An 18,206-nucleotide genomic window follows, 5' to 3' on the forward strand; every position below is an offset into this window, starting at 1 on the left:
CATAGGTATTAAATTATGGCATAGGAAGCAGTCAATAGCCAAGGGTGATGCACATGTCTGTCCTTACTCCTTGGACATTTGGTCTTCTTTAAGGTTGGTGTTTCCTCTTATCTCTAATTCCCCAGTCTGTTGGTCTTCTGTTTTGTTTTTTTTTAAAGCTAATTGAAGCTAAGTTCTCTAATTCTGGGGTGAATTGGGGGAAGTGTCTCAGTTGAAATAGTTCAGCTGTCAAAAATAAACTAGGGAAGAAGGCTCAGCATGGAACTCTGCTTGTAGGGAGTCTCATACTGTGTAACAAATGTTGAATATACTCCAATATTGCCTCTGGCTCTCAGGGCAAAGGAAGGATCCCTTGTGCAGCAGTAATGGATTAGCATTTTAAAGTACAGAGATTTCTGTTTTGATCACAGCTCAGATGCTCATTGGAAAGCCTCCTTACAATATGCAAAAGAGCTGAGCACCAGTCATGTAAGGAAGTGAAACTAACGTTGTTTCAAACACCATCTTCTCAGCCTGCAGCCCAGCTCTCTGACCAAAGTGTTCTGGGTGGAACCGAGAGGCTTGCTGCATTTGTGGCTTCTTGACGCATCCTCTGAATAAGTGGTTTGTCTGTTAAAACTGCAGTTTGTTGAGCTACATATCATTTCACTCACTTGAGGGCTAGATCCATCCAGCGAAAAAATATAAGGCTAAGCTTTTGGAGAACTTTAACCTGACGTTGTATCATTTAGAAATAAGCATTTGGCTTCTATCCAGCTTTCTCTCTTGTTGAGGGAGACCTTGCTGTTAGGTGCATTCCTGCTAGTGAGGTAAGTGTTTCCTGCTGTCACTACGGCTAGCTGTAAAAAAAAAAAAAAAAAAAAAAAAGCTATGGAAAGGTGGGGGCAGTAGCTTGGGAGGGAGACATGGGGCTGGAGAAATTGCATGTTTCTTGGCTATGACAGGAAGAATCTTATATAAACTGAGATAGCAGCAAGCAGAAATCTTAACTGGGCTGTCTGCCTTTGTTGTGTGCATGATTAGTGGGGGAAGTATGGGCCAGCTGCTTTGTCATGGTTGAGGTGGAGTGTAGAGATGGGATCCTCTGTGCTGTGACTGAATGGTTGAGGGAAGGCATGAAAGCAGACTGGGCAGTCTCTTTTAGTTAGAAGTCTGGGGTTGGGGGGATAGGAAAAAACAGCTACTAAGGTAGATCTGTGCTTGGAAACCTTTTATCTTCTAAATGAGAGCATTTATTTTAAAATTTTAATGTGTGTGTGGGAAGGGGCAGGGGAAATCCTGCAATCATCCTTCCTTCTTCCTCCACCAGAACAGGCAAGAGGATTGATGAGGAAGCAGATTAAATGTATGCCAGTTTTTCACTTTGAGGGCTGTGTTCCAACCTTTTTGGCTGCTAAATAATTGAAACTGAGTGGTTTCATCACATCTATTCTCAGGCACACAAACCTCTGTACAGGGAGGCATAATTGGAAATGTTCTGATCTGGAAAGGCCCAGGATTTGGTATAACAGTGTGGGGGACCCTGGTAAGAATGCAGTTGCATTGACACAGTGGTGGAGGATGCCTGCTTACACCAAATTTCCATGCCCAGTGCCTACCTGTTTTCTAATACTAGTTCCAGCATCAAAATCACAAAGCAAAGTAACACAAACGTTTACTCTTTTGTGTATAATACCTTCCCCACTCTGGATAGCTTTACTTCCCTCTACATGATCATGCCTTGGCCACTTGTTGACCTACTTGTTAACAAAATACTTTTCCATATTGTGTCTCAACCTCACTACATAGGGGAGAAATAGGATTCAAAGGTTAGCTGAGCAATCTTTTCCTTTTTTTAAAGCAATGACTTGAAAGTCTGTGCATTTTTAACACACTCCCATTGTAATCTTGTTCACGCTAAAATGCATAGTGCTTCATTCTTATATCTGCGTATAATGCATTGGTGGTGAATTCTTTACCTGCTTTGCTGAAGAATAAGACTTGTGGGCTAATAAATATTACAAACCATTCTCTAAAGACTGCTAAGATCATTTGGTCAAATCACATGCATGTACTTTTTAAATGCCCTGGCTTGAACAATTTATCTTCGTTTCATGTATATGCACACTAACTGAGCTCTGATTTGTATTTAATCTGCTCCTTTGCCATGGAATCCAAGAAGGAAATGTAAACATTTAATCAGTGAGTGGGGAGTTAATGATACAGCTTTTGGAAGGAACCTACAACTGTGCTGGTTGGAGGGAAACACTTCATGCAGACTGTGGGCCTTAATCTCCTCCTAAATACATTCAGTTTTTGTCAACATCAAGTGGGCAAATCTGACGTAGAAGTAAAAGAAAAAACTGGGACCCCTGAATCTAACCCCTACTTGGATAAAGACAGAAGGGCAGAGGTGGCTATGAGAATTCAGAGATCTTGACAGTCTTCTGGAATATTATTTTACAGAAGAGGTTGAATGACCAAGAACATTTGTCAGATAGAAGAAAATTGACCGAGATATGTTTTGTACAGAAACAGGACCCTGCATCATCAGTGCAGTTATCTGCGGCTGATGAAAAGAAACAGCCGATCATTTTGCTTCCCTGAGATGAAGAATATCAATTTTGTCCTTTCATTTTGGTTTTTTACTATACTGGTTTGTGTAGATACTGGGGGGCATCTACACGTACTTTGCTGTGGGATTGAATAATTAGCTCTGCAGTAAAGCATCACCATCTACACGTGGTGCTATTAGGCCAGTGTAGACTAATTAACTGTGCCATAGAATAGTACTGTTCAACTAAGTACTATCCTACAGCAGAGTTACTCTGCAATAGTGCACATCTAGACAGTAACCAGGGCTGGCTGGGGCACCTGCTGGCTAGCCCTGCACCATAGCACCCTTGTGACCCAGCCAGCCCCTCCACATCACATTTAGCAGTTGCAGAAGAGCTCTGGGCTACTAGGCTGACCCCCTGGATCCTCTGCCAGCTGGTGCTACACTGCCCTGAGTTAGCATGCTGCGGTCCCAGCCACATGTGTTGGTGCTCCAGCCAGAAGCAATAAACTCTGGTGCGAACTGCGCCAGAGTTTATTTAGCCGTGCTAATCGCATGTGTAGATGCACCCAGTATATCTGTCATTTTAGCTGGGTGTTGTACATTAATTGTTTAGTATTGCATTCCTTAGCAAAGCTCCGGCAGCCAGGCAGTCAAAAGTGCAACGAACAAGTGACATTCCAGTGAAGCTGAAATTGTAACGTTTAGCAGTATCTTAAATGAATGTTCCGTGTACATCAGGTTTCTTTTAGTATTGTGCAAAACTGAAGTCCAAACAGCTGCAATTAGTCAGATGCACTCAAAACGTAGATTCTTGCTTGTCACTCTGGAATGCAGTGTTGATTCTCAGGAGGGATGCTGTTAATGTGGATTAAAGCATTTTTTTTAAATGAGGTGTTTTTTTTCCATGGATAAATCTCTATCCATGATAAAGAATGAAATCTTCTAATGGTAATCGCTGAGGAACTGGTACAATAGCCTTCTGAGTGAGAAGCATTAAAACAAATCTATATTCCATTAAAATATTTCTGTTACAGATTCAGTACTGTAAAAGTATAGCTTATCATTAAAACAGTTATAGAATTCCTGAGTAATAGCTGGTATGGAGGTGGAGCATATATTTGCAATGATAGAGAAAACCCTTGAGGACTTTCATTTACAGAAAGAACATAATCTGTGAGAGGCCTGGAAACAAAGAGGCAGTGATATGAGAAATGATTGCATACAAAGGATGTAGTCTACTGAAAGACCATCAGTAGTGCACAAAATGCTTTGGGAAAGACTGTTGGACATAGTGAGATTTCTTCGGTGTATTTTAATTATTTTTGTTGGGCCTTGTTGTGATGTTTTTTGCCCACTTGTCCACATTAAAAGTTGTTTTTCTACAAAATATTATGTAAGATGATTCTCATTCAGGGTTTGAAAATGCACTTCTCCCAGTTGCCATGTTCCCATATGCCAAATGTCAAACTGAACTGGCCATTAGATATCTCTGTATATTTGCTTGCAATCAGTGCATTCATTCTCCAGAATGGATTTGTAGATGAAGACTCCTTTAAAAAAAAACACAAAAAGCCCAACTCACTCCGGTTAGAGACATGTACCAATTGTATTGATATCCAATGATACCAATATAAGCTGATCCTAACAGAACTTTTGCATTACTACAGAAGCATTGCAGACACAAATGTAGCAAAACCATTGCAACTTTAACTTTGTTTTATTTAAACTTTTTTACTAGAGGTGCATGCAGGTGTAACAGTTACATTTTAACAACTGATGTTTGCTCCTTAGCAGCAGCAGCTTCCCCTCCCCTTTTTGAAGAGATTTAATGGTATGCTTGTCCATGGTTTTTGAAATCAGTGTGGTTTCTTTGCGCTCTTGTTATGGTACCAGGTCATATGCCAGAAATTTGTACCATCTTTAGCTAATGCTCCTTTCTCTAGGGAAAAGTCTGTCGTTCCATAACTACTTCTATTTCCTGCCAAAGTATAGTATTACTTAATGTTAGTTCATGAAACACACAAACAACCCTTGTATTCTGAATACAGCATAGAAAATAGGAAACATTTTAAAATATGTTAAAAAGAAACCAATTACCATTAAATCATTACTGTTGCCAGGTGAAAGTAACCTATTCTGAAACAAGTAAAAATAATTTTACATGCATCTAAAATCTGTGTTCTTTCTGTGGCCTCTTCTGTCAGCTCATGCTTTTCCATTTCCCCCTGCCTCCCTCCTCCACCCATTCTAATAGACCAAGTTCCCCCCTCCCCCCCATCCCTTTATTGCATGCCTTAAGTAGGGAAGCTGCTTTCTTTCATGGAAAAGAAGCATACCTAGAAACATTGTGCATGCCATGCAGCCTCCAAGATACCTACCAGTCTGGAAGTGAAAGGGGTGAAGTCCTGTCTTAACCCTCTCACCGCCATAGTTACTGGCTGAGCCCTGTAGTTAGTGCCTAAAGCAGCAAGTCAACTTCTGGAAGTATCTTGATGAGACTTGTGATGTGGAAACACCTATTTGTTTACAGGCATTTATATAAACAATTACTTACAGTAAAGAACTAACAGTCTTCCTTCTGCCCTTGCAAGGGTCTGGGACCTAACTTTGTGTGACATAGTAAAAGTTCTCCTGGAAATATAGTGGCTTGCTTCCACTCCCAGAAGATGTCCTGGGATGCCATACTTACTGGACACTCATATTTGCCCAAGAGCACTTACTTTATCACATAGTTGGCCACAACTCTGGAAAAATAAAAATCCCTACATTTTGTCTTCCAAAAACAAGATTTGCATTTTATTTGAGCATACAAGACGTGAGAAAATACAATTTGTCAGTGTGTTTAATTTCACTAAGTAGCACTGCAATAGGTGAGTTATAGGAGCTGCTTTTCTAATATCAGCCCAAAACATGAGATTTGTAGGGCTATGGAAAGGGAAAAGCGGGTGGGGTTTTTGCATATGTAGTTGGACTAGTTATATACATAATATGTAATGTTAAGAATTTAGGTTTGATATCGCCAAGTGATCATTTGGCATCCAATTGCACAATGCTTTCTTCCAAGTAAAACCAAAACAAAATCCTTTTAAAAAATTTATCAAAAGATGCTAATATTTTAACCTAAAAAAATTAAGAAGGGAGTTCTTCCTACCCCTTGTGTCTGATTTGATGTTGATGCTACTGACTGACTAGCTTCATGCTGTTTGTCTATATGATCACATAAGTAAATTGTCTGACAATCCAAGGGTTTTAATAAGTACATTAATTGTGTACTCTAGCAGAATGTATTTATAGACTATTGTGTGTTTTAAGTGTGTGATTAGGTATTCATGCATGATATAGTTATCTTCAGCTAAACTTTGTTTACATTTCTGATAGGGATTGAACTTGTGCTGATGTCAGTATGTCAGTGGAGAGTGTATGTTAGGAACTGATCTCATGATATACCATGAAAAGAGGCCAAATCCTATTAAACAGTGTATCCATGTTGTTCTTAGCTTAAGGTGAACTATGACACAGCTTTGATTGTAGTTTGAAATAAATGACGTGTGTTTAACAGCCACTGTAAAATTTGATCTTGGGTAACTCAGTTGCATCAAGGGAACTACTACAAGCTAAACAAACATCGTCTGATAAACCCAAACTGGTTCTTATTTTGTTCTTTGTGGACCAGTGGAGAACCACAGGGTTTAGATACAGGATATAGGGAAATGTCTTCACATACAGTGGCCACACATTAATGGAATCTGGCTAGACAAAGCTGTGGCTGGGATGATCTAGTTGGAGATGGTCCTGGGTTAGACTAGATGACCTCCTGAGGTCCCTTCCAACCCTAATTTTCTATGATTCTGTGAACACAAGCTGGGTAACATGGTTCAGAGATAAACCTGCCCTAGGGTGGCGTAACTTTAAGCCACCTGAAGTGCACTTGAAACTAATTTCAGGTGTTAAGGTGTAGACAATCTAAGGGTTAAGAGCTCCAGGAGCCACCTAAAAATAATGTGTAACAATGCCCTAAAACTCTGTCTGCCCTAGTTTTAAAGTGTCTTGAGCAATGTAATCTTACAGCTTCCTTTGGGAGATTGTCCTATGATCTGATAGATCTTACTGTTAGAAAGTTTTTCCTTGCATTTAGCGTCAATTTCTTAGAATTTCATCCTGTTCTAGTAATACTTAAGTAGCTGCTTGGGGTTTACATTTTCTGAATCCTTGTAGGAATTTCAGTTCCTCATTCCACGTTGGTCATTGCACACTTGAATCGCACATATTTAGTGGTTAGCAAGTATGTCAGGAGTCTGGAGACTTTTTAGGCCCCCAATGAGGATAACTATAGTATTACAAAACCTCATTTTAAAGCTGTCATCCATTAAAAGTGGTTCAACAGGTCATTGCCTTAGTCTTTCACTTCTGAATTAAATTAATTTGACTCCATCCTACTAACTAGTTTAAATCTTGTCGCTTTCAAAACTGCTTTGCAGCTAGGCACCGCTTTCCGGACTAGAATAGCAGAAGTGAGGACTAAAATCGGAACTTCAAGGAAGCATGCAGAGTGCCCTCTCTTTCAGAATTGCCTTGTACCCACAATATTTGTTAAATCCAGGAAGAATTGTAAGCATGTAGCAGATTTGAAAATAGGGCCTTGCGTACCAAGTTTTAGGCAACCATGGGTTTAAAAAGGCACTTTTGTGAAAATATGCCTGTGTTCCTAGCTGTTAAATGTGGAGGAAAATCTTTGTCTGCCTTTGTTTAAATCACTTTCAGACTCAGGGTATACTGATGATAGAAAAATTCACCAAAGACATGGGCACAGAAACAAGTTGCTGTGAGGTAAGCAAGCAGGGATTTTCTTCTTAATGAAACGAGGCTAAGCTGCTGTGGGTTAGTATTCATGTGATGTAGAGTAAAAGCATGCATGTGGCATTTTCTGCAAAGCACCATACCTCCTTTTACCTCCTGGTAACTGGTTTGTGTACACATTTTCCCTGTCTGTCTCTGACTTGGAATCTGTCTCTGACTTGCAGGCATAAGTGACCAAAATCCTCTTCTAACTTTTTATCTACGTTTTATATAGATTTTTAAGATGTATTACTTATATTGCTCATGCAAATTAAATCTATAGCTGAAGAAACTGAAATGACAATGGCGGGTCTCTCTCTGAAAATGTCATGGGCTGAAGATACTTTTTCCCTTCCCTCCCTCCACCTGAAAGAAGGCAGAAGAGGAGCAGTTCAGGTTTAGTCTATGGAGCCTGAGCCTCAGGAATAATATTTTCAAAATAAAGACTGGCCGCTTTTGAAACAGGATCTCTTTGACATTAGAATTTCGCCATATGAAGTTGAACCTTATATGCCTGTGTAAGATACATTTTTGAGGTGTTGCCCAATCCTTCATTGTCAGACATCATTTTGTATTGTTGATGCCTTGTATTATTGACTCCAGTGTTTCTCATACTGATACTTAGGTGACCCTACCTTCATGAAATCTCTGTGGACAAACATACACTTGGAGCAATTTTGAAAGGAGAGAACTGTTGCTCTGGATCCAGCAGTAGTTGTTATTCTGTAACAGTTCTGTGGTACTGGAGTTTACAGAAGTTCAAATGTAGCAAAATTGGTCTACCTTTAATCCTGCTTCATTGGGGTTAAAATTGTGGCAATTTTTAGCTCTCTTGCATCACTATAACTTCATGTACATGTAACAGTTATAGCATAACAGTCCCATACAACAGAAGCAGCTCACTTTTCCCTTTTGAGATTGCTCCTAGTGTACATTTGTTCGTACCTCAATCTACCGAACAATGGTGCTGCCTTCCTCTTCAGAGTGGTGTGAACCATACACCTTAGCAAAGCACTGCTTTCTTCAAAGCCCAGCCACATATTTTCAAGTGCAAGCACCATTGCAGCTTGCCTCACATATATCTCTGGAGAGTGTTGGAATGATGTTGGTTCACTGTAAAGCTGATAATTCATCTCTAAAGATTGTAATCAATTTCCATTCAAAGTAAGCTACTGATGTTTGCCTTCTTGAATCTTTACTCTAGCCAGGACTGATTTGTAATGAAGGTTAGCTAAAAATACATGGGTGAAAATTGATGTGGAAATCTATCTAAGTTAAATGTAGAAATGTTCATCAGCTTTATGCAATGTAGTTCCAAGTTCTAGAATATACATTCATAACAGCAAACTGTGTGAGTGCTGTTTTTCTTTGCCTAAGGTGAGTCCTCCAGAAGTGTATCTGTACACAGATACAAATACATACTGAATTGCAGCAGAATACCGATAAGGACAAGGTAGACTAAGAGAGTCTGTCAGTTATTTATACTGAGATGAGATGAGCAATTCTCAATTAAAAAAAAAAAAAAATCAGTCATTGGACATAACTTGTACTCTTTGTGGTATCTACAGTGTTTTAAAGGCTGTTGCTTACATGGAATTTGTAATCCATTTATTTCCGTTTTTATAGATTACCCATATTTTCACAGTTGCTTAATAAATAGATTTAAAAGAATAATTAATATTGCTATTGCTTAACTACTTGTAATCAGCAACAAAAATCTGTGTATTTGGGCCATTCTGTTCCTCTCTCCATTTTAAAATTATGCTATTATGTTTCACAGCATCAATCTTTCTCGAAGAATTGAAGCAACCTGTCAAACATTGTAGAGTCTACACGCAGGCCCAGACAACCACCATAGATTTTGATTCCTGGAATATCACAGTACTGCTATTTGACATGATGCACAGAATGATTTTGGCTCTACTTGTGTATGTTGTTTTCAGTCTTCTAACCATGCCTTTCCGATTTGGGGATCTGAAAACTGTTTGAATAGCTGCTGTTTCTAGCTGATGAACAAAACCCACTTAAAGCATCACTGAGTGTAGTACTTAATCAAATTAGGTCCCAAACTAAGTCTTGAGATCCAAATATCTTAGGTTCTAACTGGATAAGAATGATAGCTTTGACGTGATCTAATTAAAATTAATTAAACAGAAGAACAGATATGTCGGTGCAACCAAAGTGAATTCTCTTAACCCACTAGTGTCATTGTCACTCTAGGAAAGAATCAGCAAGGAGGGGGGGAAATGAAATCTTTCTGTACATCAGGTCAAATGGCAGTACTGTGAGATTCCAGGAATGAAAATCTTTGGTTGTTGTCCAGGCCTTTGTGTGGACTCTTATCATGTTTCACAGATAACTTTAATTCTTCAGAAAAAATTTGTGTTGGGAAATATATTGGCATAACGGAAAGAGAAATAAAATCTTCGAAAATAACACTTGACTACACTATACAAAGGCTAATTTTTAGAGGCATGAAACAATTTATGATGCTGAGGAAAAATATACCTTCTACATACCTTTCCTCCTTTTTTACATCATAGTATAATACCATAATTCTTCTTTTCAGTTTGTTTCTCTGAGATGCAGCATTTAGTGCCTGCTGGATAAATCAATACAGCTATTGGTGCTCAGACATAAGGTGGGGGTGGGGGGAAATTCAGTTTCTTTTGGCATAGGAATGGGTCTTAGCTCAACAGTTGGATGTGCTGAAGCTTTTTGTATTTTTTTTTGTCCTGTAAATTATTTTCTACCGTTTTAATACAGAAACACAATACGGGGCAGTCCTGGGAGGGCAATTAGCTTCTAATAATCAAAGCTGAACATTGAACCAGTACATAATATGTTTTAATGTAGCAGGCAAGGTCTCATTCCTAAAACAAATCTGCAGTCCAGGAAAAACATTGACAACTGATCATTTTTGCTATGGAGAAAAATGAAGTTTTAAATTACAAGCTTCTCCTTTCTACTGTCTTGGGCTTTTTATTCTTTTTTCAGTAGCTTTCATTTTCATTTTGCTTCCCATAAAAATCTGGGCCGCCTCACTGAGCTACATCTTGGCCTTCTGTCCATATCTTTTGCTTCAGCAACTTCACTGTAAGACCTTTTGTTTTATTCAAAATGCCTGTCTTCGGTATTGTCAGGGGAGAGCTTCAAGAAAGATTTTCCTTGGCATTTATTACACTAATATTTTCCCAATTAAAAAAATATTCCCTGTACCTGACTGACTTATAGAGTATGTAATAGTCCTGTATTTTGAAAGGTGGTGCTTTTATATAAATTTCATAATAAGGAAAATTTTAATTTGAAGGTGTGTTCACCCCTTCAGTCCTTGGTATCCAGCCATTTATTGCTGCTTTTGGCAGGAACTAGCTTCTCCAATGAACAGTTTCCTTTTAAGAAAATAATTAGCTAAGTCAGTTTTCTACTTTCAGAGTTCTCTGCAAATGTATCTTGCATGTTATGCTCCATAAAAATACTTACTCCTGTTTTAGATTTTAGCATATATCAGTGGACATGCTGAATTAGGGACATATTAGTTTAGCAAATTATTTAAGCACATGCATAACTTTAAGCACATTAACTAACACTGGTGAGGTAGATACGACTTTCAAATGCTTGTAAGCATCTTGGTGAAATAGGACCTGAAATATACATAACATGAATTGGCAATCATAAGGATTTAATTTGAGGTTTCCACAATTCAAATATATGCTGCTCTCTCACAAGAAAACTTCACTGTTGGAAGTCTGAAACAAACTTCTGCTCTGGACTTTCCCAAAGTATGTGGTTTGGAAGGAATTAGGTCAACAATGGAATGAATGAGTGCCAGCTCCTTCTCTCTCTTGGCTAGAGGTCCCCAGCCCAGGGCTTATGGACAATGTGTTGCCATTGCTCCCAGCCACAGAGAATTAAAACAAAAACTGAGGTTGCAAGAGCAAAATCTAGTTAGCCACAGTTGTTGCAGAGTATTTGGATTGTAGCTTTTCCTGAAGATTACAAACTGACTGGGTTACTGTGATGGACAGCAGGTTTTATCATGGTATTTCTGTGTTAACCATGTCCATGTTGTTATACTTTGTGTGACTCAGCTTTCCTCATTAGTCTATGCACAGAAAATGAAGGGTCAAGTGCCACGGCTGGCTATGGGTAGGACACGACAAGATGGACCTTTAGCATCAACAGTTTTGAATGGCTTTGTTGGCATCTCAACAAAGGTGAGATGCCAGATACCCAAGTGGTGTTCAAAGGAAATAAACATGACACTGGGAGAGCAGGTCTGGGTTGCCCACTATCTCTAGAAGCCAAGCTTAGACAGACTTCACCGGGACTCTCTCAGAAACCAGACAAGGCTGCAACTGTCCCAGGCAAGCACCTCCCTCCACCCCCAACCCCCTTCGTGGAGGGCACTCTGTGACAGTGACATTGTGTCGATATTGTACAAACTTGAGAGAGAGCCCATAAGAACTCACAATCTAAAACGCAAGGCATAACGTATGAGTATGCTAACAAGTGGGCTAGAGCAGGCCACTGGAGGTGTGATGATGATAGATGTGCAAGCTCATACCTGGTCTATCTGTAGCAGCTAAGCAGTTGAAGGCCCATGTTCTCCACTAGTGTATATTGCTTTGTGAATTTTGTTGACGGTGTGCATTTTAAATCTGGGTTAGCCTCTCAAAAGAAGTCAGCATCTTGGATACTGAGCTCTTTAGGAAATCTGGCCCCAATTATGAAAGTTTTGTATTAGAAAATCTGGCCCTTGTTACATAAATAGGACAGAGATTTTTCTTTTTCCATAGCTTCTCAATTTTCCTAAATGTGATAGTGTCACAACAGGTAATACAAACATCTTGAGTCACAAGTTTAGAATACCCTTACATTAAAGGAAAGATTATACCTAAACATCTTCCCAGCATGTTTTCTTTCAAACTAAGCAAATGCCTACCAACAATGTTGGGGAGGGATGGGGCAAAAGAATCCAGAGGTGCGTTGTAAACTGTTTTGAAAGAAAGGTCAGAAATGTTCCAAATAACTGGCTGTATCATTAAGTGGAAGTTCTCTTTGGCATCATGTGGAATTCCTGTTTCAAACCAGCATGTTGTCCAAAATATTTGCATTTATAAACATAAAGTTGTCATCTCCATCGCATTCATCTTAAGAAGTTCTCACATCCAATGCCCAAATTGTGATGGAACATTCACTTACGAGCATACCAACACTATAGAAATAAGAATGCAACAGGTTGTTTAACGTCTGTGGTGTTCCTCGCAGATAGTGCTTCATGCTAAGCAATACTGCAAGTAACAATAGACCTTCCATCACTGAATGGAGCTGTTGGTCTTTTTCCAGAATACCAGCTTTTGGAAGAGGGAATATAGGGTCATTACCTCCTTCTTAGAGAATGTAGATTTTATTCCATTTTGATAGCACAAACTTACTGAGCTCAGCTCACTGGTGGCTTGATTATTCTGTGTTCTGTCTACTGTAAGAAACTATAATTTGGAAAAGCTATGGTGTTTAAATAAAAAGAGTAGCTTAATTTGGGTTTTATCACTCCGCATTTCTTTTCCTATTTGTTTTTTAGAACCAGCAGGTCAAGTATGTTAATTTAAAAGTAAAGCTGTGATGATGTGCCTTAAGCTATAAAAGGAGAAAAGGAAATCCCACATGCCCAAGATGGTAGGAATTATCTGAAGTTTGAACTTTTAATATTTAGTAAGAGAGACAGATTTGTACCAAGCAAAACCCTCATTAATTCTGGCCTTGGAAACTTAGCTTTTCTAATAAGACTTAATAAAGCTTTTACAAATAAAAGGACACTTTTTTCTAAGTTCTCATTAGCAGTCTACAACTCAATCCAAATGTCTGTCATTTTCCAAGAGCGGTCTTTGCCCACCCGGTGCAGTCGGTGCAGTACAGGCATCATTTACCATTATGTTCTCAAGTGGGATTTGTGGTAAGTTCCTGGTCTGAAGAATTTTACAGTACAGGGCAGTCAGATTTCTTCCTTGCATAAGGTATGCCCATACCTTGGTTAATTTTGTGGCTGCAGGGATGCCCGGGCTACCTTTTAAATTAATTGGTTTTGGTATGGGTAGCAGTCTGGCAGCAGTAGCATGAGAGCTCAGTATGGGCCATGAAATGGGGTAGACAGAAATGTGGCAGTAGATGAACTATTCTGCCTTATACTTAAAAATAGTATCTGCTCCACTGTTGGATATCCATAGCCATAGACTAGTGCCTCGAGTAAGTCTCTGACTGATCTTATTAGCCCTGCTGACCCAGAACAGCTAAGAAGGTTTGAGCTAGGTTTTATTCCTCTTTGTGCATCATCAACAGACATGTTTTACAGATGTGTTCTCTCTGAAGGTAGTGGTGCTGCCCCGGTGTACCTGAGGACAGAATCCTTATTGTGAGAGAGGACCCAGCTTGAACTGCAGACCCAAGGTTGAGTTACAAGGCTGTCAGTTAACTGTCAAGTTAGCGTTTTCAATTAGAGGTTACTGGGGCAAGAAGCCACACAATCATGTTGTTACTTTTCAGAATACAATTCCAGTTCTGTTGCATGTTTTAAAGCAGCTTTGCAATTTAAACATCACTTACTCCTAAAATTCTGTAGGCTCGCCATCTAACCTTACAATTACCAGTACTGCATCCTTCAGAAATGTGCCAGTGTTTTGAAATGTTCTTTAAGTCATCCAATCTTATTGTTAAAATTTACTGATGCTATTTTTGAGATGTGCTTTTTGTTTATAAGCAAAACTGGATAACTTGCAATAGGAGTGTACAAAGCCTTACATACTGGCACTGGGCTAGAGACAGAAATAAATAATACATAAACTGATATAAGTGATCAGAAACAAATCTGGAACACAACAGGAGTTCAGTGCAACACTTTCAAATGGCCAAATCCACTTTCAAAATGGCCAAAACCAGTTTAAGATAATAAAAATAAAATTGGTTTATTGAACTTCTGTCCCAGATCCCCTCCAGATTCAAGTTAACTCAGTCCCCCAGCACCCCAGGATGCTTTGCACCTCTCCTGTAAACTGCTCTTCCCCCCAGGGTGGGCAGGTGGGCCAGCCTTGGCCCAAGGTGTCTGGTCCAGCCAATCAGGGAGTTGTGCTCTAGCCACCTCCCCCCCCTGCCCCCAGCTTTTGGCCTGGCCCACTGCAGGCATGTGGCTGCGTTTCTCGAATCAAAAATGAATGTCTGTTCACTTGCTTATTGATTCAGTCTATGCAGCTTAAACTAACCTGTGAAGACTGAATTGATTCAGTCTTGGGCTTTTTGACTACTTAACCTAGATGTAATAAAAGGTCAGACCAGTCTTAATCAATGAATTTTTCAGGCATACCAATTATTACATTTCAGATACAAAGACTTTCCAGTTTACAAGTTGATTCAGGATTAACACTCAGAATGATTCTGACATAACGGAGCATGTTTATATCTATCCCAGTCAGCATTTCCATTGGCACAAACAGTCACCCCAGAGGTATCTAGCCAAGCTAGTCTGGCTATTTCCCATTATCCCCATGGACACAAACATTACACAATAGCAGCTCTCAGAACTGCTCTAATCTAGTCTGTCTTCTGTTTCCTGGGCAACTGTACTCTGGCTGCACTCATCCCAGCATAACTGTCATTCTTAGCTCAACTCATTCCTCCTGTGGCTACCTTTCCGAGCATGTTAGGCAAATCAAACTAACATCGGTCTGCTTACCTCAGCATTTCTACTAGATGCTATATGGGAAAGACTGTATGGCATACATAAGAAAAATACTATGTTTATAAACTTGTCCAGCTGCGGATGTTTTAGGGTGTGGAGTATTATACAAATACAATTTTGGAATAATTTATAATGAAAATTCCTGATAGTTCATTAGGTTTGGGGTTTGTTTGGGGGTTTTTTGTTTCATTCACTAGCATTTCATCAGCATAACACATTTGCATTATGCATTTCATTTCCAGGTAGTCTAAATATGCTCCAATATTCACAGGAAAGTTTGTTTCACTACACATGCCTGGATTTTAGCTGATAAAAAGTTGCTGTTGAAAGATTCTTTAATTTACTGCCATTCTGCTGTAATAACAATTCTGATATTTTTGGGTTAACAAAAAATAAGATCACTCCTTTTGTGTTTGTCCTGGCTTCGAATATATTTCTCCACAACACTCCTGCCCCTGGAAATCTGTAAAGTGTTTCTATCTCTGTTGAAACACAGTATGGGTGTTTTTGTGCATAAAATTTTACTTTATGCTTTTTAGTAAGCTGATATTCTTTTCAGTGCAGAAGCTTTAGCGGGTGTCTGTAGCTATTGGTTAAAATTATTCTGACTCAAAAATCAGGAAATCCAGCTTAATTGATTAAAACTAGCTACCCAAAACAGGAAAAACATACTGTCAGGGAACCAATAAGATAATAGCTCTAAATGTGCATCTGAAATAGGTATATGAGTAAGAAGTTGCTAATTTTATACGCCTCCTGAATTTCATACACTTTTATAGACTAATGTTGAGTTGTTTTGGAAACTCAAGTTTTGGAAAAAGATGTCCTTAGTTGATGTTATGCTGATGTCATGATTGTAACTACGTGAACTTGATTATTTCAGTATATTTAATATTTAGCACTTTCTGAAGATGTAAGCTGTTCTAAGAGCTGCATAAATATTAACTGACACTGGACAAGGGGACGATATCACTGTCTTTACAGCTGGGGGAAATGATGCAGAGTTGTTAAATGACTTCAAAGTCATGCAACAGTAAATGGCATACAGATTTAAATGTGGAGTCCCAGATTCCCAATCCTGTTCTAATTCCTTTAGTTAGAAGACAGGGTAGATATACAAGTGTGTGTATACCTTTGTTCTCAGTGGGAATTTGTGGTAAGTTCCTGGTCTGAAGAATTTTACAGTACAGAGCAGTCAGATTTCTTCCATGCATAAGGTATGCCCATACCTTGGTTAATTTTGTTGCTGCAGGGATGCCCGGGCTACCTTTAAATTTAATTGGTTTTGGTATGGGTAGCAGTCTGGCAGCAGTAACACGAGAGCTCAGTATGGGTCATGAAATGGGGTACTCACTCACTCTGCCTTCTGATTGACTTCATACTTAAAGGACTGAATATCTCTCTCCAATTCCTTTAGGCCAGTGATGCTCACTATTTTGGTCCCGTGGGCCAGGTAAGGGGTGCAGGGCTGGTCTGAGAGCCAGTTTGGACCTCAAACATGGGGCCTTGGAGCCCTGCACTGCCCCTGTCTGGCCTTGCCAGTTAGGCTTGGCCCCCCCCAGTCCCATGGGCACCCTGCACACATGATCTGGCATGAAAGGTCATGACCCATGGGGCTTTCCACAAACCCACATCTGGTCCACAGGCCAGGGGTTCAGCATGCTGTCTGTGATTACCTTTAGTTTGGTTTCTGTTTGGTGTACAGTTAAAAAAAAACAAAACAAAAACAAAAAAACCCCAACAACCCCCCTCCCCCATAACCTGATTGAACATGACATATTTTTATGATATTCCTTCTTTAAAGTACATTCTTCTTTCAGCTGCCATTTGCAGATAACTGTTGGGGAAATGGCAACTTGATAAAACACTAGAAATTAAGATGGAGTTAGCCTTCTTTCTCTAGAAAAGAGAAGAGGCTATGTAGTGATGCAGCCTTTCCTTCCCGGCTCTGTCTTTAATAAAAAAAAGCAAGCTTCAAAATGTCAGTGTATTTAGAAAAGTCATTCAGATGACAGGAAGCCTAACTTATTTATTTACCTTTTTTCTTTTTCCAGTTGGGGAATGGCGGTCAACGTGTATTCTACCTCTATAACTCAAGAGACTATGAGCAGACATGACATCATTGCATGGGTTAATGACATACTAGCTTTAAACTACACAAAAGTTGAACAACTCTGTTCAGGTAAGACCTTGATTTTGAATATGCTTTCACAATAAATATTTGTTGAATCTAAAAAGCTGATTTACTGAAGATTTGAGCTTTGTGTCAGGATATAGTTGACCTATGAGCACAGAGCCTGAAGAAAATTTATGAACCGATATATATTTTTGGGTATCTGAGTTAAAAGCAAATTATAGAAGGATAGCTTCCCTGAGACAGCCAAGAAAATGCTAAGCATGACCAGTATTAGCATATCAGATGGTAAAAGAGATGACTGGCAGGAAACAAAGCAGTGAGCTTCTGTATTAAAAGTACTCTAAAGTTACTGAAGAAGTACTTTGAGACTGGGAATAAAAGTAGTTGGAAAGTGATAACTGCAAGTGAAATGGTGGGAATAGAGGTGAATAAAATGCTCTAAGAGTTGTAAACGTCTGGTAAATGTCATGAATTTTTTGTTGGAGAGTACAGAAAAATATCACAGGTGTAATGATGTGAAGTCAGGTCAGAAAATGGGTTTGAAGCAATCATCATGTAACTGCTGCAAGGTGTTCCTAAAGTTTGCCAGACACGTATATTAATCTCCCCAGCATATGTGACAAGACATTTGCTGCAAACCAGTGCAGTAAATGAGATTGGACATACAAGAGACATTCTGAATAACCTGAACAGACTAAAAAAACTGACTACTATTTAATGAAACTGGAGATGTAAGCCCTAAATTATGGAATCTGTTGCTTTTTCCAAGATGACAACTAGACAAGTGGAAAAGAAAAGCTGATGCTTTGGCTTTCTCTGTAAGAACAGTTGCCTGTAAACATTGCCCTATGGCAAGTTTCAGCAACCCCCAGCACATATGCTGAGCATGGCACGTGAGACCATTTTCCTCAGCACCCATTGGGGCCAGGGAGGCAGCAGCTGTTTGTAGCCTCCTGGCTGCA

At 39.3% G+C, this 18,206-nt stretch overlaps 1 protein-coding gene across 5 annotated transcripts in view; it reads left to right on the plus strand.

Annotated features, from left to right (window-relative positions):
• MAPRE2 (microtubule associated protein RP/EB family member 2) overlaps nucleotides 1–18,206 on the plus strand; it is a 138,033-nt gene that overhangs the window by 64,505 nt on the left and 55,322 nt on the right. For 4 of the 5 annotated variants that reach the window (XM_090039927.1, XM_090039924.1, XM_090039926.1 and 1 more), the window contains one exon: nucleotides 17,162–17,289. The exons of the other annotated variant lie outside the window; for it this stretch is intronic. In XM_090039927.1, coding sequence (XP_089896053.1) covers nucleotides 17,169–17,289 — 121 coding nt within the window. In that variant the 5' untranslated portion in view covers nucleotides 17,162–17,168. The remainder of the gene's footprint in view (nucleotides 1–17,161; nucleotides 17,290–18,206) is intronic. 5 annotated transcript variants of the gene reach the window in all.

The sequence above is a fragment of the Crocodylus siamensis genome, chromosome 3 (assembly GCF_052110815.1).
Source record: "Crocodylus siamensis isolate JL-2025a chromosome 3, ASM5211081v1, whole genome shotgun sequence".
Classification (NCBI taxonomy): Eukaryota; Metazoa; Chordata; order Crocodylia; family Crocodylidae; genus Crocodylus; species Crocodylus siamensis.